The 22,365-nt window shown below is 39.7% G+C and overlaps 1 protein-coding gene across 1 annotated transcript; it reads right to left on the reverse strand.

Moving 5' to 3' along the window:
* Window positions 1-17,348: 17,348 nt before the first annotated feature.
* On the reverse strand, window positions 17,349-18,969 carry LOC126298222 (52 kDa repressor of the inhibitor of the protein kinase-like). The gene is made up of 4 exons (XM_049989528.1): window positions 18,547-18,969; window positions 18,170-18,491; window positions 17,720-18,056; window positions 17,349-17,526 (listed from the first exon to the last, which is right to left on the reverse strand). Exons 1-4 carry the CDS (start codon window positions 18,967-18,969, stop codon window positions 17,349-17,351), a joined length of 1,260 nt encoding a protein of 419 aa, XP_049845485.1.
* Between the last annotated feature and the right edge of the window lie 3,396 nt (window positions 18,970-22,365).

Here is a 22,365-nt window from a genome sequence, read left to right on the forward strand (position 1 = left end):
TTATTTCAGTTGCCCATAGAGCCCTGTCATCATGCATATATTCAGTTATGTAACTTATCTTTTGCACCTTGGTCCATGACCATGGCAATTCATATGTAAAGCCACAAATGAGTACCACAGGATACACAGTCTTATTTGATGAATATATTTAACAGTTTCTATGCTTAATGATATTTATTTCCATCATTATTACTGTGTATAGCATTGTCACCGGCAGCATACCATGTGCAGACAGTGAAATATTTTGAACAGGCTGATACACATATAGATTGTTATAGTCTGATCTTGGATCAAGATATATGTCATTATATTTTCCTGCAATTCATATTAGCATTTCCGCAGTGCCCCCTGGACATCTACTAACCCTTTGTTCAGGGCTTTCATGGTTTCAACTATTTTATTTCTCCACTGAAAAGGATCAGATTCTATTTGTTCCTTGATCTCGAGTAATTCCTTGTTTAGTCCACTGCCCACTGCTGGCAGGGTCAACAGATTACTAACAGAAGTCTCGATTCACATGTTCACAGATTTTATGATCTGATCTCCCTCAGAATTTGCCCAAGCATCTATGTATGCTGTGTCTTGCTGCCTGTGCACAGTAAACAGTTCTTGTACTATTTTTTCTTACTCTAATGACAAATTAATCACTTGGTATGTAAGACTGTTTACAGTGTAACCTAAGGATAACTACCTATCATGGATCTCATTCACTTCTGTTGGTAGCTTCTCCATAGATCCATGGATCAGCTCTTGAGCTTTTCACAATTCAGTTATGTCACTTTCTAGTCTCTGCAATATGGCTTCCTGTTTCTCTGCTTAGTCATTAAATTGAGTGCTCACTGGTGGCCAGTTCTTGGCTAGTGGGCATATCCTCCTGTCTAGTATTCATTCCTTTTTGTTTTGTGGCTAATGCTGTAACAAGAGCGGTCATCTGTGTTTGTTTTGCAGCTCAAATTATCAACTACTCCAGAATTTTGGTGAGAGATCTTGAGTTTATGGTTTAGATACCTCTGGCACCACTACATCCTCAACTGAATGAACATTAACAAGGTCCATCAACTCCATCTGATATTGAGAATGGCTTTTTACCACAACACACAAACAAATTTCGACAAGAGCCTAATGTCTTCTGTCAGATTACAACACAGTTTATCCCTAATACATTTACACATGAAATATCATCAGACAAACGAAGAAAACTATAATGATAAACACTGTTAAAAAAAGGTGAGAAATACTGCACCAGCCAGACATCCTCAGAAGTATGTTCAGGAACACATGTAAATGTAAAACTGAACAATTTCATGACTATATTAAAAATAAAATTTGATGAGACATTTCCTAAAATCCCACATTCTGTTGGAGAATCTATCAGAAAAAACTCGGCAACAAAGGTACCAGAATATTCTGAACACTCAAATATCTCTAGAAAAGACAATGAGAGTAGCCCATCCTTCTTACAGTTTTTTATCAAATACAAAAGAACCTGTAGGAAACTGCTGCAGGATGCAAAAAGAATTCAAAAGGATAAGGCTATAAAGATGTTCAACAATAAAAGCAAGGCAACAAGAAATATAGTAAAACAAGAAACTGGTAACACCAAGCCAAACCTGACAAATATGAAAATAAAAAATAAAAGTGGTTTAATAGATAATCCTAAGGGTAACTTTCTTGACCATTACTTTAGTAACATAGCAACCAAACTTTAAGTAAAGCTACCAAAAATACAATATACAGCTGCAAATAACTATGTACTTTACATAAAGCTACTGCTACTAACCATGCATCATTCGGATTGTGTATAAATTTAAGAGTAAACTCTCCATAGCTCCAAATGAGGTTGCAGTGTGTCTACTATGGGACTGTATTATCAGCGTACAGGCATCTCTGACAGATACTATAAATCAATCATTCACTTCCAATTGCTTCCCCGATTACCTAACGCGAGCAGAAGTTCTTAGCGTCCACAAAAAGGATAGTAAAGAAAATAAAGAGAATTACAACCCAAATTCATTACTGCCTCCATTTTCAAAAATAATAGAAAACTATTATGGAAAACAGACTTATGGATTATTTAAATAAATATCAACTTCTGTGGAAAGAACAGTTTGGTTTCAGATATGGAAAGGGAACAGAAGCTACTACAGGAAAATTTACAAAATGTAACAGTTATTTACCTACACATCAACAAAGCATCTGACATAGTTTGTCATGAAATACTTCTAGGTAAATCTGAAGTACTGGAAATAAGGAGGTGGGGGTCATAAATAAATAGTCTGTCTTATCTAGCAAACAGTGTGCAGTGGGTACAGATCTCCCAAATTTCAGATGGCTGAAATTATATGATATTGGGATAATTTACATAGGAAGTACAACAGGCATGTTGTGACACATAAAAGACATATCTGCTCAGTATGTTATAAGTTAATGAGAAGATTGTTGGTTCAAGAAACTAATCACAGTCAATGTCACAAAACACCTGTTGCAGAGGTGACCATTTAGTCATGGTGTAGGGGCTGTTGCAACTGCTGAAATACACTGTGAACAATCTGTGGCTCAGGTGACCACAGTGCTCACTGTCACATCCTGTCACATGAGTGGGCACTAGCGCATGACAAAATCTGTCACTCATGTGACAACTGAAACCACAGTATGACCCATCACACAAATATCCACTTTTTACACTGCACACTGCATTGCTTTGATGACCACTCAAATGACAACATATCCCATCACACAAGTGACCAATGAAATCACTACTCCATCACAGCACACTTAATGGATGAGTATGTTCTGCCTCGTGTCTGTGAGAGTATACATTATATGCAGGTCAGTCCAGTGAAGCAGCAGCAGCAGCAGGGATACAACTGAATCATCTGCTCCCTAATCCTGCTGGATCCTCTTAAACTGGACTGGTGATATAACCTAGACATCAAACTTGCACTCTATGTTGTTGGGTGTCGTGTATTGTATTACTATGTATCCTGGCTACAAAACATAACCCCCCCCCCCCCCCCCCCCACCCCGTCCCAAAGGAGGGTGTAGTTGAGGGTCAGGTAAATTAGGCTGGTAAGTTCACTTGAGGCCCAGAGTAGGATTGGACCAAAGATTGTGCTGCCTGGAGACGTGGTGTTGAGGTTGTCTGAGGCGAGTGAATAGAAATGGGTTCAAATGGGAAGGTGTATGTCACCTTTATATGTTCCAGTGACAGTGTCTATGTGTTTCCATTTATGGAAACTTCCAGGGTATAATGACTTCGACTAACAGTCTTGTGAGGTCCAGAGAATGGACATTGGAGACCAGGCCTGCCCCGCTCAACACTGACCATTACATGCATGGCAGTTGCTGAATCTGAATGAACAAAGGAAGTTGGGGTGCCATGCCGAGAGCCTAGTCGAGGCCATATGCATTGAATACGTTTGTGCAGTTCACACAGGAATGCTGAAATCTCTGAGTCAGAATTTGACACATTCTCTGGCATTTGAAGCTGCTCACCATATATTGTGAAAGAGCCTAGTCACTGCAGTGTTGAGGTCTGTCTTGAAACAAGAGGAGGTTGAGAAGTATGAGGAGAAGTACAGTAGTCCTTGTTTTGTTGTGGCAAACTAGAGCCACCTTCAAAATTTAATGCCATCACTGAAACGTATCATTTTGGACTGGATGGTGATGATGAGTGCCAAAGGATTTGGCAAGCTTTTTGAAGAGCTGGAATTCAAATTTCCTTTCACAACCTTTGGTGATGTGGAATAGCAAAGCGTAATGATCAGTCCATTTACTGACAAATGCTAGTGCCACAGTATCAGCTGAGATGTAAGAAATTGGTGTTGCCCCTGGCCATTGTGTGAAATATTCAATGATAGGTGAAAAATACTGCTGAACATCAGAAGTGCGGAAGTGATTGACAATGTTAACATGAGCATACATAAGCTTCCCTGTAGCCACAGGAAAATCACCAACTTGGTCATGGATGTGCAGGTCAACCTTACTAAGCTTACATTCACCACTGCAGTGGTCCCATCTGCAACAATCTGAGCAGATGCCACAACACACGTAGTGATGAATCCTGATAGTAGCTTTAACACCTGCGTGTCACAGGTTATGGACACTGTCAAAGGCCTGCTGGGGGAAAGCATCTAGTAGGAAAGGTTGTAATTTGCGGTTGGAGGTATCAAATAATAATTTGTGTCTGTGCCAGCCTAAGGCCAGTTTTTGGGTTTTGGTGATAAAGAGTCCATCTCCGTACTAACCTCTTGATCTGCAGTGACTGTTGTGAAATTGATGCAACCAGTGATCCCAGCAACTCATGCTGACAATTGGCAGCTATATTGTCTGTGCTGAACTGAGAGATATGTTCCAGTTGGTGGAATTGACATGGTGAGCAGTGACTTTTTCTCTGCTGCAAGGTATATAGTATGAGTCTATAGTGTGGAAATGTCATTAAGTTCCTGGCTTTCAGCTTTTGGTGGATGTACCCGATTACCTCACAGGGAACAAGCAGCTTCCTGTCATAGGCACATCGTTGGTGTTCTATAGGCATAAGCTTCATTGAAAAGAAGACCAATGGTTTTCAGGAACCACTGAAGTGTTGTTGCAAAGTTGCTTTTAAGGCACAGATGTTGGTGTCAAGCACCAGTGCCTCTGGGTGTTCATAGTATTGTCATTATTCCATGCTGGATTTTCTTTTGTTATTTAATTACTTTTATGTTCCTTGCCTAATTTGGCACAATAATTTGTAATAATGTGGAATGAGTTGTTTTTCATTACATGGTGAACATTTATATATCTTTTTTTTGTAATATACAGACCTGACTTTGTAATTTCTATCCATCATCTTTCACGTATTACATTGTGAGAAGTTCTGCTGTATAGAAGGCGATGTCAAGGAAAAAGCTTTTTAAATTTGTTTTCAAATTTTACTTTGCTGTCTGTCAGACATTTTATATCAGTGGCCAAATAATCAAAAATTTTTCTTGCAACATTGTGCATCTCTTTTTGTGCTAAATACAACATTAATATGAAGTAATAAATGTCATTTTTCTTTCAAGTACTGTAATTATGTGTATAACTGTTCCTTTTGAACTGTCATAGAATATTTACTATCAACTTTATGAGGGGAAAAAATCTACTTTGAATTAGTAGTCAGAATGCCCAATCCCTTAAACAGATTACAAGATGTTTATGAATAAGTACCACATATTATTATTACAGCATGTTTCTGAGCAATTAAGACTATCGTTCTTAAAGATGACTCTACTGAATGGAAATATGCAAAATATGTCAACAAGATTTGGTATGATTCTAAGTACAAAGTGACTGAACTAAGTTGCTTTAGGAATTCCAAAATGTGCTTTTTCCAGTTTAAATTCTCATGAATATGGACACCATGAAATTTTGAAGTTTCCCCCATAGTTATTATTTTCTCAGCATGTGTTACACTTGTCATTAATACAGTACCCCTGGATGTACAGAACTGAATATGAAATTGAAAGTGAGCTCATTCACAGAAAACAAGTCAATGAAACTTTTAAGAACATTGTTTACCATTACTTCTGTTTCTGTATGTGTGCTTGGCTTGATTAAAATACACGGATAAGAAAAAAAATCCCAGATTTCCCAGTTAATTTTCCAGGTGAAATTACATGTTTCCAACATTATGTGACAATATAAGTTCCCTTTGAGCTGTAAAACTTATGTTCTTTGAATGGTTTCATTCACCATATAGAATTTGCCGGCATTTTAGAAAACAAACTTAGCAAAAAACAATGATTTCTGAAATACCTTTGAGATACAGCAACATTTATACTGTATATTTTCACTTTACAGAAATATAAACAGGATCTTGAATAGAAATGGGGAGAAGAGAAGTTTGTGGCACAACTTGACAAGAAGAAGGGATCGATTGGTAGGACATGTTCTGAGGCATCAATGGATCACCAATTTAGTATTGGAGGGCAGCGTGGAGGGTAATAGTCACAGAGGGAGACCAAGAGATAAATACACTAAGCAGATTCAGAAGGATGTAGGTTGCAGTAGGTACTAAGAGATGAAGAAACTTGCAAAGGATAGAGTAGCATGGAGAGCTGCATCAAACCAGTCTTAGGACTGATGACCACAACAACAACAACAAAATGGAACTCCACCAAACATTGCATGGTAATTTCTGAAATAGTGAAATTGAGATAACAATGTGCTTTTGTCCACCAATCATAGTTTATGCCGCATGATATTACCAGCCAAAGACAGCAGATATTCATTGATATAGTCAGCCAATAGCAGCATCATTCTTAATTAGTGCAAACACAAAAACAGAAAAAAGTTAAATTAAATTACTGTACATACAGCATAGCTACAAGAAAAAGCTAAGCTATTACATATAATATTGGCTAACAAAAGTATTTTGCTATCTTTTCTTTGTCATTCCAAAGCGGAAACTCAAATTTGGCTTCAGCAGAAACAAATTGCTCCAGTGTGAAGTGTAATGGTCTATTGAAAACTGGAGGACTAGGTTTGGTGCATGTGTGATGTACTGTGCGGCGTCATTCTTTTCTTGGCGCTCCACGTGACTGCATGATGGCTGGAAAATGGTTGAGATGATACTGGTAATGCAGCATGGATGAACTTCAGTACAAAATTTATTACAACATGGCAGAACCCAACAGATAAGGGACCGGAGTCGTCGTCAATGAGTTGAGAGCCAAGAATGTTAGGGAGCAGCTGAAAACATGCTAAGAAATCAGCACCAATGGCTGGTTCTGTGATAACTGCAATGGTGAGTTTCCAGCTGAAGGTGCAGTGCAATCCTAGATGTAGTTGTGAAGGACAGACGCCATAGGTGGTGACAGACAAGTAATTGGTAGCATTAGCTAAAATGGTGCTGGTTGACCACCTATGAGCATTGTGTGTGGACAGTCACACATGTCAGACTCTATTTCTATATGAAAACAAGGGACAGACTTTCTATCCTAGATGAACAAGCAATTTGACACAGTTTGATAACTGTACATACCAATACATAGTGGTTTGGTCTTTGGCACAGTAACATACATGAGTAGGCTCGTGAGGATGTTGTGATGTGGAAACGCTAACTGGTTGTGCATGACCTGCAGACACCTGATCGGTGATAGCTTTGATCTGGGCGGAAAGCACATAGGAAGCACAACAGGCACATTCCGGCACATAAAAAACACAATCGCTCATTAAGCACAAGTAGACAAAATGGTTGGTGCAAGAAACCAGTCAAAGAAAGAATCACAATGCCACAAAGTACTCATCATAGGAGCGATAACTTAGCAGCAACAACCACTAAAAAAACATGTAAACAACTCATCTCTTTGGTGACCACTGCGCTCATTGGCATCAGAGTTTCTCTTGTTTTGCTTAAAAAAATTTCAAAAAGCTTTATACTCACCCCTTAATGGGGGTAGGACATCAAACAGGCCAAATTGGAGCAGGAGAGGCACCACAGGACATTTGAATTTCCACTGTCTATACTTTTACAAATAAATTCATAAAACTTTGTCAGCATGACCAGGAAGGATTCAGAATTCACACTCATAGCAGTGAAAGTTCGAAAATTCAACTAAGTAATTTTTTTTTACATGTGAAGTTTCATCATTTTTTTCACTTACTAATGGCAGCATTTGTTGCTATAGTAACACTTTTCTTCATAAGTAAGAGAGATGGTTTGTTGAATTTTGCACAGCATACATACCATACTTAAAGGTGCATGAAACTATAGAATTTTCCAAATCGATTAAAAGCTGTGGTAAAAATTGAGGAAATTAACTAAAAAAAGTAGTGTCTTTTTTAACATGAAGTTTAAAATACAACAGATAATTCGATTTTTCATAAATTAAATAAATTCTAGAGTTTCATACACATGTAAGTATGGTATCTATGCTGTGCAAAATCCATTCAACCATCTCTTTTACTTATGAAGAAAATTGTACCTATAGCAACAAATGCAGCCATTAATAAGTGAAAAAATTATGAAATTTAACATGTAAAAAAAAATTATGTTTTTTACCTTCCACTGCCATGAGCATCAACCCTGAATCCTTCCTGGTGATGCTGACAAAGTTTTATGAATTGATTTGTAAAAGTATAGACACTCAAAATTAAAATATCCTGTGATGCCTCTCCTGGTTCCCTCAAACGTTTTCTGTTGGATTTTATATACAGGGTGATTCAAAAAGAATACCACAACTTTAAAAATGTGTATTTAATGAAAGGAACATAATATAACCTTCTGTTATACATCATTACAAAGAGTATTTAAAAATGTTTTTTTTCACTCAAAAACAAGCTCAGAGATGTTCAATATGGCCCCCTCCAGACACTCGAGCAGTATCAACCAGATACTCCAACTCGTCCCACACTCTCTGTAGCATATCAGGTGTAACAGTTTGGATAGCTGCTGTTATTTCTCATTTCAAATCATCAATGGTGGCTGGGAGAGGTGGCTGAAACACCATATCCTTAATATACCCCCATAAGAAAAAATCGCAGGGGGTAAGATCAGGGCTTCTTGGAGGCCAGTGATGAAGTGCTCTGTCACGGGCTGCCTGGCGGCCGATCCATCGTTCTTGGCCATCCACAACTTTTCCCTTTGCACAAACACCCATTCTCTGTAAACTATTTATACCAACATTTAATACACCACCTATCAGGAGGTTTAACACCATACCTCGTTCGAAATGCACGCCGAACAACTGTCGTCGATTCACTTCTGCCATACTCAATAACACAAAAAGCTTTCTGTTGGGCGGTCGCCATCTTAGCAGCAACTGATGCTGACACCTAGTCAACAGCGCCTCAAGCAAACAAATGTACAGTTAAATGAAACTTTATAGCTCCCTTAATTCGCCGACAGATAGTGCTTTTGTCGTTGCAGAGTTTTAAATTCCTAAAGTTGTGGTATTCTTTTTGAATCACCCTGTACTTTGGGAAACATTTCATCTGAATAGGGTGACATTAATTCATGCTGGCTAGAGCAACAACTTATAATATTGAGAATGTAGCTTCTAGTCAGTGTAAAAGATACTGACAACTGCATAAAACTGAAACTATGTACTGTACCTTCTTGATTTTTAGGATGCGTTAACTATTTACAATTTCTTTTTCTTTTTGCTGCATACCAGGTACAGTGTACAGTGTTCTTCGACACAGCAGAATGGAAAATCCTTTTGTTTCTCATCTACAATCAGTATTCCATGAAAATCTTGCATTTAAGTAAGACAGCTTTCAAGAATATCATTTTAACAGCTTTTCACCCTTTAACTAACCTTTTAGCATCTAAATACACTATGTGATCAAAACTATCCAGACAACTGGTTGAAAATGACTTACAAGTTCGTGTCACCCTCTGTCGCTAATGCAGGAATTCAGTATGATGTTGGTCCACCCTTAGCCTTGATGACAGCTTCCACTGTCACAGTCATATGTTCAATCAGGTGCTGGAATGTTTCTTGAGGAATGGCTGCCAATTCTTCACAGAGTCCTGCACAGAGGAGAGGTATCGATGTCAGTCAGTGAGGCCTGGCACAAAGTAGCATTCCAAAACATCCCAAAGGTGTTCTATAGGATTCAGGTCAGGACTCTGTGCAGGCCAGCCCCTTATAGGGATGTTATTGCCATGTAACCACTACCTCACATGCCACGCATTATGAACAAATGCTCAAATGTAGTGAGAGATGCAGTCGCCATCCCCGAATTGCTCTTCAACAGGGGAGGCAAGAAGGTGCTTAAAACATCTATGTAGGCCTGTGCTGTGATAATGCCATGCAAAACAACAAGGGATGCAAGCTCCTCCATGGGAAACATGACCACACCATAAAACCACCACCTGTTGGCAGTTACTGTTACTGTTGGCACTCGACACTCGGGCAGATGAAGTTCATCGGACATTTCCTATACCCACACCCAGTCATCAGACTGCCACATTGTGTAGCGTGATTTGTCACTCCAAACAACATTTTTCCAATGTTGAATCGTCCAATGTTAATGCTCCTTATACCAAGAGATGTTGTGTGGCATTTACCTGTATGATGTGTGGCTTATGAGCAGCCACTCAGCCAAGAAATTCAAGTTTTCTCACATCCTTCCTAACTGTCATAGTACTTGCAATGGATCCTGATGCAGTTTGGATCCTACTTTCGACGTCTTAATTTGCCCACCATTTTTGGAAACAATGCTTCATTGATAACAAAAGCTCTCCACCTGCTCAATCTCCTCTTCTTTCACAGGTAGTGCATTCTTGTTCTTACTGTTCATACTAAGCTCTTTAGTCTTAGCTGTGTTTATTTTTAATACAGCTCTCTGCGCTTCTGCTTCTCACTCATATCCTTGAAAACATGGGTCAGGAGACAGATGTTGTTAGTAAAGTCCAGGTCCTCTAGGCAATCATATAGAGTACACTGTATAATTCTTCCTTTCTTTTCTCTTGCGTTCTGTTCTTCATGACACCATCTAATGTCAGAAAAACATCAGTGCATTACTCCAAATTTAAAATGAATTGTTCTGAGTGATTTCCATCATGTTTCACATGGCAATTGTATTCTCCGTACATCATCTTCATGATACTCATGATCTTTCGAGGTACTTTGTAGCTCTGCATTGTTTTCCAGATGGATTCATGCTGCACCATATCAAAGGCTTTTTCAAAGTCAGCAAAAGCCAGGTACAAAGGAGACCAGTACTCTAAGGATTGCTCAGTAATGATCATTGAGGTGTTGATTTGGTCCGTGCATGATCTGCTTTCTACCAATGATGGTAGAGCATTTGCCTACGAATGGCAAAAGTCCTGAGTTCGAGTCTCAGTCGAGCACACAGTTTTAATGTGCCAGGAAGTTTCATATCAGTGCACTCTCTGCTGCAGTGTGAAAATTTCATTCTATCAACCTCAAAGTCTTCTGCTCCTCTCATGGTCAGCTACACGTAGCTTGCTCTTGGGTAGCAAATTCAAAAAATCTGTACATATATAACATGGATAATAAAATGAAATATTGTTTTGACTGTCGATCAACATAGATACTGAGAAATTTATGGTCAGCTGCTCCCTCTATGGTCTCATTTTGTACTTTAAGGCTTTTCTATTAGGTTTTATACTTATATAGAAGTTCATGTGATTAGTCTCCTTATATTAAGAGTTACCAGTTGGGGACAGACATAAGTGCCGTGTGAGCTTTCTCCTAATATTTCTGGTGTCCTATTTGTAATTGTTATACAGCAAGTAACACTGCTTCATCTTGTGTGATCTGTAGTGGCGAGCCAGTAATGTATGAGGTTGTTCGAAATGTTCTTAGAGCGGAATAGAAAGATATGAATCACAGAAGTGTAACTTTTTTATGTATCAGTGTAGGTTCCCTTTGTACTAATACATGTGGCCCAGTGATGTTCCAATACCTTGAGCTCAACTCAAAAATTAGATTCCTCTGTGCCTGCAAAACACTGTCAACTTTGGCTGTCCGTTCTTGGTTTGAAGACAATCTCTGTCCATCATAGAAAATATTGAGGTTGAGGAAGAGATGGATGTTTGATGGAGCCCAAATAAGGTGAGGCTGTCAACAATTCATATCTAAATTGATGTATTTTTGTCATAGCATTGACACTTGCGTGTGTGCGCATAATGTCTTGTTAGATGATGACTTTCTTTCCTGCCAGACCTGGCCTTCATTTGTATATCTTTTGCTGTAGTTGGTCTAAGAATTAGGGTAACATTATCCTGTAATTGTTTAACCTGTGTAAAGGTAACATATCAGCAGAATTCCTTTTGCATCTCTGGAAACTAACACCATGACCTACCAAGCTGACGTTATTGTCTTTGTAAAGTTTCCCGGCTTAGGAAAATTTTACAGAAAGCAAGTGATTACACTCATGAATCAATTTGTTGACACAATCAGTTTATGTTCACAAATGTAAGTCCTGCACTCTTTTAGCATTTCAAAGCAAATAAGAAAAATGCTTCCTGGCAATAAAGGGAAAACTTCTTGGACATCTTAAAGTTTTCGGGAAAAAATGTAAATAAATATTTACGTGAGACAATCCTCTGAAAAGTTCTATTGCAAAAAAGTGCCTATCTTCTTAGGATGGACAGTATGCAAAAAATTTAAGTCCCATCTCATGAGCAATACAATGAGTTTGAGCCTCAGAGTCCACAACTGGAGCAGTAGGTCATGATGCGCATTGGTCCCAGGTGGCAAGGGCTTCATAAAGTCTGGCCGGTGACATAGTGCTGGGGAACTTCTGCTTCTGCTGGCATAGATTGAACTGTCTGTTGCTTGCTGGGTGAAGGCAGTTACACCCATGTGGTAGATGACCACTAGATAGCTATTGGTCTGGCAATGTGTGCTCAAACTGGCTGAGGAATATGGACCGCGGATGCACCCAAAGATCCATATACATGATGGTTTCTACTGCTCACATGAGTGCCCTCAGAACTAGCTTGCTTCCTGCAGGACAGGAGAAGTTCAGCTGACTTTGACCAATGAGCCTGCAGAACAGGAGCAAGGAGCTGCATAACTGTGTAATGTTGTGGGGTGGCAGCTTGTAGGAGACCCCAGAAACACACCATATCTTCCCCAATTCTCGATAAAGACCAAGAGGGGCAGAGACTGGAGTGAGAAACAACAGCATCGTCACAGCCAGAAGCATTGCCAAAGGGTGAGGTAGGGGTTGCTGGTGTGTTAACATCCATTGGGATGGTGAATGGAGTCATTGTCTGGCTGGGCACACCGGAAGGTGGAAGCAATACATCTGCTGGGTGAGCAGAAAAACCTTGGCAGGGGCAGTATTGGTTGATGTGCTGTAAGAGCTGGGAGCACTTGAGGAGTGTGATTAGAAGCACAGCTTGCCTCAGAAGATGGGAAACAGTGGTTGTCAGCCACCAGGGCTAGCCACAGAAAAAATTCATATCCCTGTCCATGGGAGACATACCATGTTGTTGGGAAGAAGAGGAGAAGGGGGACTGTCTGTCGGGTGGAGAATGGCCATGGGGCCACTCTGCCAGAGAGGAGCCCTCCATCAGAGTGTCTCAGTATGATCTGAGAAAAAGATGAAGATTCTCATGAGAGGAGTGGTACTCGTGTAGTTTAGATATTTGAAATTTAAAAGGCTGCAGAAAATGCTCAGCAGTGCCCTTAAAGGCAAGGTGGGAATTAATGCAATGCTGTGAGCAGCACAGAAGGCAGGAAATTCAGAGGAAGTTAGCTGAAGCCCATTATCAGTAACAATAGTGCATGGAGGCTGTCTAGTGGGAAAATTTGGGTAATTGCCCAAATGGTGTGGGAAGATAAATTGGAAGACATGCAGACCACAAACAGAAAACAGGACCCAGCATGCATGATGGAATGCCACATAGAGTCAAGGATGGGGTATTCGAAGTCCAGATGAATGTGGGATCAAGGAACAGAAGTGGAAGGCCATGTTAAGTAATGCTGAGATGGGGCCCTCACCAACTCTGGCAGCTGCAGCAAGCAGTGACCAAACCTCTAATAGTAGAATCCGTGCCTCATAGACATGATGGTGAGCCAGTCACTAGGTAAGAACAGTCCACCAGTGTCCTTTGTGGAGCAACCAGAGGAAGCGGTTGCAGAGAGCCACCAAATAACCATCCAAGTGCAGTTGTTGTCACCCTGGAGCAGGACAATGCTGTCCCGGGAAGAGAGGTCCTGTTGTTGATCCCAGAACACCTGAAGATCTGGGTGTGCCACAGCCTTAGAGTTGGGTGGCCAGCTTTGCCAGATGTGCTGGAAGAGATGTGGAAGACTGGACTGTCTGCAGTGTGGAGTCAGACAAGGTTGACATCCAGGAGTAGCTGTGCAAAGTCGGCAGCAACAGCGGCCAAGGTGGCAGCAGACTTCTGGATCAGTATTGAACACTGGGTCCTCTCCTAGTGAAGGCCGGGAAAGGAGGTCAGCATTGGTATGGTGGAGGGTGGAGCACAAAATTGCTTCATAGGAATAGACAGAAAGGAACATGGCACAGTGTTGGAGGTGGTGGGCTGTGTGGTGCTGAAACCCAGAGGAAGGGCAACTGGGGCTTCTGGTACATACTGAGGGTACATTGGTACCCACAGACATAACCATTGAACTTTCTGAACCCAAAAATAATGGCCAGTGTTTATTTTTTGATTTGGCCATAATTACACTGGACAAAATAGTTTCTGAGACTAGTTTCAGAGACAAAGGCAGTTGGCTGCACCACCTCGTTGATCACATGGAAAAGAACAGCTCCCACACCATAATTGGAGGTACCAGCAGAGAGTGTACACAGCTATCATAGGTCATAAGGCAGGTAGGCTTGAGGAGCACCTGTTTTAATAAGTGGTAACACCCTGACACACTCAGGGGACCAGAGGCACTGGACATTCATTCAGAGGAAGTGAAGAAGAGTCTCTGCAATGCCAGTTGCATGGAGAATGAAATGACCTAAGACAGATTCGAGCTGATTTTTGTGGCAAAGCACAGGGAGCTTCTGGATCACCTCAATGGACTGCATGGCAGGGTAGATGCTGGAAGCACTTCGGATGTGGCCAAGATATTCCACTCATTGCACTAACGGGTCACGCTTGTTCTTGTTACAATGGAGATCCTCATGACCAGACACTGCAAACAAAAGATTCCGATTGTGTAAGAAGTCTTAGACAGAGGCACCAGTAACCAGGATATTGTCCAGGTAGTTGGCAGCCTGGGTAACATATAGCAACAGTTGTTCAAGATACTGCTGGAAAATTACTAATGCACTCATGATACTAAAGGGGAGTTGATTGTATGGAAAAAGACCAAACGGGATATTGATAACCAAAATGTCATGTAGGCTGCCTCCAAAGGAATTTGCAGGTATGTGTCACAAAGATCAGTTTTTGCATAAATCTTGCTAGCACCCAGTTGAGACAAAATCTCCTTAGCTTAGGGGATAGGGTAAGAGTCCACTACTGACTAAGAGTGGACCATGACACTGAAAATGCTGCTGATGTGTTTCTGACCCGTATTCTGCCAATAAATTGTTTTCTTACCACTAATAATTGTTTAAGCACTCAGAAACACTGCTCATGCAGTGAACACAGTTGGATTTAAATTAACACTCCAGAAAAAAATGGTTCCCGACACTGTACTGTGTAAACCTGGTCAAATTCACTTTATTACTGTGAAAGCTTGTTTTACGCCCTTAACAGTAGTGTCCTTCAGCTGCATAGTGTACTAACTAAGAATGGTTCTTTCATGTGATACAGCTCTATTTTGGAATAGGTCTACACATTCTAATATGCCTACTGAATTACAATTGTTCTCTGAAGAGCATTTGTCATTTTATGGTAAGCCAGATGTTTTCCCCCTATATGTAATTTAGAAATACTGATGCACTTTTAGTACCATGCCAGAGTTATGAACATAAAAAACTAACATTATAACTATAGTAAAACATGTTTTTACATTAGCAGACTGTACATTTTGCCGCCAATTTCGTTTGATCCTTTTCTAAGCTTTTTCTCCTTGAACTACTTGTTTTCCTGCTATTAAAAATCAACATTCAGAAGTAACTGAAGGATATCATGTCATCCTTCCCTTCAAACAACATTTAGAAAGCTCCATCCTCCGCTCTTCTTAAATTAATTGAATGATGACCCCCAATTATTCGGTTTTTCTTCCTCCTTTTCATTAGTCGACACAATAACAATACTTAGATTTTACTGTCTCTTCATTTCAAACAAAACTGTATGTTTAAAAACAATGAATAATTTACGTAACACACTAAAAGTAAATAAACAAGTTTGACGATGAAAGTACATTGCCTTTAATCTGCTGACTTGTGTGGTGGCGACGGTGATTTTACTGCCGTGTGTGTGAACACTGGACTTTTGACAATGGCGACGATCAGTTGACCTGGCAGTAAATATCCACTGTGAGTGCAACCGGCGTTAAAGACCTGGTCAGAAAGAGCGTGGCCTGGCAGTCCGACCTGTGGCCTTGAACAGCAATGGCATTGGCCAGGCCGCATAGTTGTTGTATATTGCTGTCGGTCACACAGAGAATGACTCTGGCTGGCTCGCCGCACCGGCTGCCATCGAGTTTCAACACAGACAGATTCACAGCAGCCAGGAGCAGCGGTCTGCATTTGCTGGTGCATTTGACAACAATGGCATGAGGCAGATCTTTGGTACCACGCTACACGTGCAGGCTGCTATGTGATGAGGTTCCGTCTGTTTCCACGGTGTGACAGCTGACGCAGTAGCAACCGCTTCTCCCTGTCTGGCGTTCCTTGCCCCGGTCATCCATCGTGCCTGACCCACACAGGCAGACTGCGGCGTTGTGTCTGACCAGGCCTTCAAGAAGCTGAAAATCAGTTTTTATCTTTCCTGTATGTTTGGAAACTGACACATCCAGGATATATTATAGGAACAAAGCCTAGAAACACAGGTGGCCCTTGTGACTCCTAAGGGATTGAGACCACTCAAATCTTTAATCATTATCAAACTATCACAAACAAGCCATCATTGTATCATTAATCATCAGTCACTTACTAGTTACCATCTCTCTACAATATGCCGTGCCGATCAAATGCCTGGATGGTTAATGGCGTACACTCGCTTGCAATACTGAGGTAAATGGCAACTGGCAAATGTTTCAAACTTGTTCCCAGTGTGGCGACTCCACATGGCCATAGAGAGGAGACAAATAAAACTGGAAATGCATTTCTGAATAAAATTTGGCAGCTCTGCAAAGTTTAGTTTTGTGTACTATGCTGTATTCTTACAGGTAGACGCCCTAGTGTCAGCCACATCAGTTTTAGATGAATTCGCTATTTCTCACACATTTGCTGTAAAGGTGTCTCATTTTAAGAGTTGTGGGAATATTCTGAATTGCTCTTGTAAATGCACATTTTGAGGCACAATGCCATGTCAGTAAGTGCACCACTGCTGAGAGATGTTAATAGGTGCTTAAAATAAGTAATAACAATTTCAGATTGTTAAATACATAAAAATAAATTATTTTCTCTCTTTAAGTAAGAATAAATCATTTATTTTCACCTGCCTTAATACATTTTCTTGCTACATTCGCTTTTCTCTGTTAGTCCCCTGGAAAGTGAAAAAAAAATCAGGGCTTTACTTTCTATTTTGTAAAGTAAAAACTAAATGTACACAATAATTTCCACAACCCATAACAGATTCATGTCTTAACAAATTTTGGAACTTTGGTTGTAAGGATGATGTGGCTGTTTTATTGTTACAAACATATTAATGTAGTTTGAAATACTGTTGTATATTTAATATTAAGAACAAAAGGAGGCATACGATTGTGGAAATCAGTTCTGTTACTAATAATGTGCATAACTTGAGTACTGACTTATCTGCATTACTTAAACAGAAACTGAATTTGTCTTGGGCCCTTCCCGTAACTATCTACCACTTTTTCGATAAAGGACTCCCCCTCTGATTTTATCTTATCACGATGAACTGACACTATACACAAACAACTGAGTCGATTATCTTCTACGGTAGTTCTTAGCCACGTTTTTACACTCCTGAGAGTGCTGCAAACAAACATGGCATAGACCTATACTAATTCATACAGTGTAACCTTCTTCAGTTACTCTATTGTGATAATATTTCAAACAAGATTTAAAAATAATTAGAGGAAATGTCTCATCTGACTTAAGAAATTGTTTCAAAGTCTTTCTGATTAAGTAATTACAATCAGAAAAATGTTACTGTGTTAATTAGTACGTGAATGATCTTTCCGCAGAGCAGGTGGTTGCCAGTAAGCTAAGGGCTATCTTCATGGCTGAAGCTACGACAGGCAAGGATTTGGCTTTGTCCAGTAGATCAGTCAGGCTTAATTCAGCAATATCTCCTTCAGTTACTTTATCGCATTTCCACATACTAATCCATGTCCATACTTCTTCAGTGAAGTTATCTAAAAGTTCGCCATAAAATCTGATGATATTTTCAATTATCCTTTTCATATCTAGGTCACTTTGGAATTTCATTACCTTTGGGTGCAAGCAGAAAATCTCAAAACATGCCTTGTTATCTTCTGAAAACCGTTCTTGCAAGTACTGGACTAGGGAATCCAAATATGGAATAAAGAGAGATTTTCTGTACTACTCAGTGACAGAAACTGATGGATGATTTGAACGATGCACTTGTTGTGCAACACTCACAGTTCTCAAATGCCAGTGACATCTATTCCAAGTGCACTATAGTTGCTTTCATCACTTTTCATTATCATTACAAATTCGGCTTTCACATTTTCTCTGTCATCTAATAACATTTTTACAATTCCTTGAATGTGTTCTGAAACTTCTAACAAGTTAATGTTTACTGATGTAAGGATATTGGTAACAGGTTCTAGTTTGGCTGAATATTTTGCTATGACTTTTAATGTAACAATAAATGTTGGAGAAGTAAGTGTGCAGTAAAGTTGCCAGGCTTTCTGCCTAGTTTCACAATCTCCTTCTTTATGTAAAATTGCTAATGCTTCAACAATATCTAAAAACTTATCATTAAATTTCCTTATAGACTTATGCTTCTCAGACCATCGTGTCTCACACAGTTTTTGAAGGTTCCCAACTAGGACTTTCCTTTGTCTGCTCCCCCATAAACAAAGAAATTCTTTCTTTGATAGTACCAATGGCATTTCTAACCTCTGGTATGGTGTTCAAATCATTCACAACTAAATTAAGTCTATGGCTAGCACAACGATAGAAGTGAGCCTTGGGATATTTCTCAGCAATTATCTGCTGTACTCCGCAAATTTTACTGGCCATCGTACTGCACCCGTCATTGCCTTGTCCTACCATTTTATCTAGATTTAAACCCCAAGCAGATAAAGTAGATATTATTGTGTTGGAGATATGTTTTACATCTAACCTTGCCAATGGTGTAAATCCAAGGAAGTCTTCTCTGACAACATTAGTTGCATGGTCAAAATAACATGCAGAAAGAGAAAGTTGTTCTGTGCCTGCAATATCCATTGTTTTGTCTGCCAAAACTGAAAATGATTTGCTGTTATTGATGGTATTAATCAAATCATTTCTTAGTACCTTGTCCCATACATCAATTAAATCATTTTGGGTTCTATGAGAAACATAGGTAGCATTTTGGGGGCACCCTCAAAATGTTTAGACAGTGTTATGTCACCTGGCTGTACTCTAAATTGTAACAAATTATCAAATACAGCGATTGAATTTGTTTTTCTTCTTAAAGGTAAGTTATGTAATGCACAAAACAATACACAAGAAACTATTGATTTTAACTTTGCATGATCAGTTTGTACTAATTTCGCAAGATTCTCATTGGCGAGTTCTTCCACACCTTTCGTTTTGTTTGTCACACCACTTATGAAATTATTTGACTTTTCTATTGCATCTTTATGCCACTCGGAATTGCATTTTTGGACATTCATGGAACTTTTTCAAATTTGTGAATGAGTGGCTTATGAATGCACCATTATGACTACAATGACACAAAACTTGCAGAGGGCACCTTTAACTGCTTTAGAGTAGACCATCCATGGATATAATGACAGCCAGGCTGGTCGAAATGTTCTTTTTGTGCTGTCTATATCAGTCTTAAAATTATAACTTCTTTCAGGTTGCCATGGATTAAATAAAATCCTATGCTTTAGGAAATTGTCAACATCCTTTTTATCAATGAAATTTCAGACATCGGGAATACTGACTAGGATACTACTACCCTTTTCATCCATGCACTTGAAGCCAGCAGAGGAACTGGCTTTGTCTTTATTTTCTCCATCAGCACAACTACTGGAATTTTTAATAGTGATGGTTGTGTTTGACTCGCCCTTTTCCTGTGATACCTCATCATAGACAGTATCTTCTTCGACACCTCCACTTTCATTTGTAGTTTTCATTCACTTGTGAGGTACAAAAAACTTATGTATATCTGTCATTTCCACTGTATACACTGCACTTTTAAATTCACAACGCATAAACGTCTATGCAAACCACTGTCCACTTACAACTCACAATGAATTTACACAACCCTTAAAGTGGTGTGATGCCGAACCTAGCTGAGTCATGACTAAAGAACAGAAGCTGAAATTATATCACAGTGGTGGGACGAAGGGAGGGGTTTCGGTTCATCAATGAAACAACGCAGTGTCCATTAGACCGCAAGCCAGTGGCTTTGAGTTTTGCGTGAACATTTGGAGCAGTTTCTTGCGATGGACGTGGAAATATTTATGCAATATGTTCCTATTAAAACATAGCAAAACTCATCTGGAATGTTCCGGAAATGTAGGTAGCTCACGCCACACCATGCTAGACCATGTTCGTTGACACTAGTTCCAATGACGAATATTGCCTACTTCTACAGACAAGTAGTGATATTAGTGGCCTCACAGTACACTCGAAAACTTCTTCAGCAAACGAAAAGGAACATAATACCATAAGCTAATTTAAATTAGCATCTGACAGTTGTTAACCATTATTTGAAATTTGAAAGAATAAAATATTGCTGAGTGTGTTTTGTTGTGCAACTGCCTTATGTTGTCAGTTGAGGTTTATGAAGAGGTTTGTACACAGTGAGATGGGAACAGAAAGGGTGACATTTTAGTACCCTATAAGTCAACATTTTCGAGATGGAACTCTCACCATGGGTACCATTCTTAATGGGACCAAGTACACATGTAGTAGTTCGTTGACTGGCAGATTTGTTTTTTTTTTTTATGATAGCATATTAGTAATGTCCAGAGTTTGTTAACATGTAAACAGTCTTTCCTTACCAGATATGCATTGTTTACAGTTACTAAAATCTCGAATATTGCAGCTATAGATATCTATCTTTAATTTTTTTTGTCATATAGATACTGTAACATAGATTATTTTTCAAGGAAGATATCATTTTTTTACATTTGTCTTTAATGTCCCTTTATGACACAACTGATTCTCTTTAATATGCAGAGAACGAACAATTGGCGTGCCTTCAGGAAAAATGCTTAAATGTGGCTCAAGAATGCATATGTAAATGTTAACAGTAAACTGCTGGTTCATGTGATTATTCCCATTGTTGCCTCACTTGCTGTTGTTAGTTTCTACCACGTGTGAGTGTAGAAATAAAAGCAAAGATACTCCATAGGCAATATCTGTAAGACAATATATAACAATTTTGCACATCTTCAACAAACAAGATTTCTTAAAGAAAAACACATAATTTTTAAATTTAACGTCATTTTTTAATTTTAGTTCAATTCTCCTTTAAAGTAATTTCATTGCTCTAGTTCATCCTGTAATTCTGTTTAGATATGTTTTATATCATTTTTACATCATTTTATCGATATTTTCCGGTTATTTTAGTGGTAATTTTACAAGTATCTTAAATCATACATAACTGAGCCCCAAAGTTACAGGTATTTTTTATATTCATAGACTGAATGAATTCTCACTTGGGGCAACTGCCTCCAGTGCACCCCTCCCCCTCCCCCCTGTGGGCACCCCTCGTTGGCTACTCGAAAAGATCAATGGGGGTATCCCAGTGACTGTTGGAGATGGGAGTGAGGACACCAGCATCCTGTAAATGGCAGATTTTCTGTCAGAGATGGTCTTGTAGCACAAATATAATGGTCCAAGATTTCTCAAACTTAGGAACTGCTGGTGGACAAAGTGTGACATGGCTATTGAAAATCCTTGACACCAGAAAGAAGATAGTGCAGAAAACACTTTGGAGTACTTAGCAAACAAATCCGAGGCACAGGAACTGACCTTCATCCGACTGACATGAGAAATGGCTTTGTGAATCTGCAGCCCCAGAGCGGTGAAAGGGTCCAAGTTGAGAAGGTCAGAGGTATCAGGAAATCCAACATCCAGAACGCGTTGTTTGATAGCTGTGTTCCTGTACTGAAAATGTGCTGAGAGGGCATCCTTGATGGAAATGAGGTTGTTGCTAAAACTGTGTAGCTGGGTGTGGAATCCCAGGGCCTTATACATCAGCCAGTCAGTGATGGTGGCAGACGACCCAGTATCAGTATGGAGAAGCCCCAGGATCCCATCAAGCAGAACATGGAGAGACATTGATTTGTGGGAGGAAGGGACCATCGTGTAGATCAAAAGAATAGACGGTGTAGCATTGCATTCCCCAGAGCTGTCAGGTTTGAGGGTGGTATGAGACACCTAATGAACAGACATCGCCATGGAAAGGCAAACTTTGGACTGGTGGTTAGACTTTTCACGTGCCAAAAACCTGGTGTTCAGAAATGACACTGCTGCCACTGACAGCTAATAAAACATCAACTGCAGGAAGGTAGGGCATACACACAATGCCCACCATTCTGGTCCACGTTGTGGGAGGGTTTGAGTGAGGCAGAAGGCTTCTGAGGTAGCCTTGAGGCTAAGACCACTGCCAGATCCTGC

Source organism: Schistocerca gregaria, chromosome X (assembly GCF_023897955.1).
Source record: "Schistocerca gregaria isolate iqSchGreg1 chromosome X, iqSchGreg1.2, whole genome shotgun sequence".
Classification (NCBI taxonomy): Eukaryota; Metazoa; Arthropoda; class Insecta; order Orthoptera; family Acrididae; genus Schistocerca; species Schistocerca gregaria.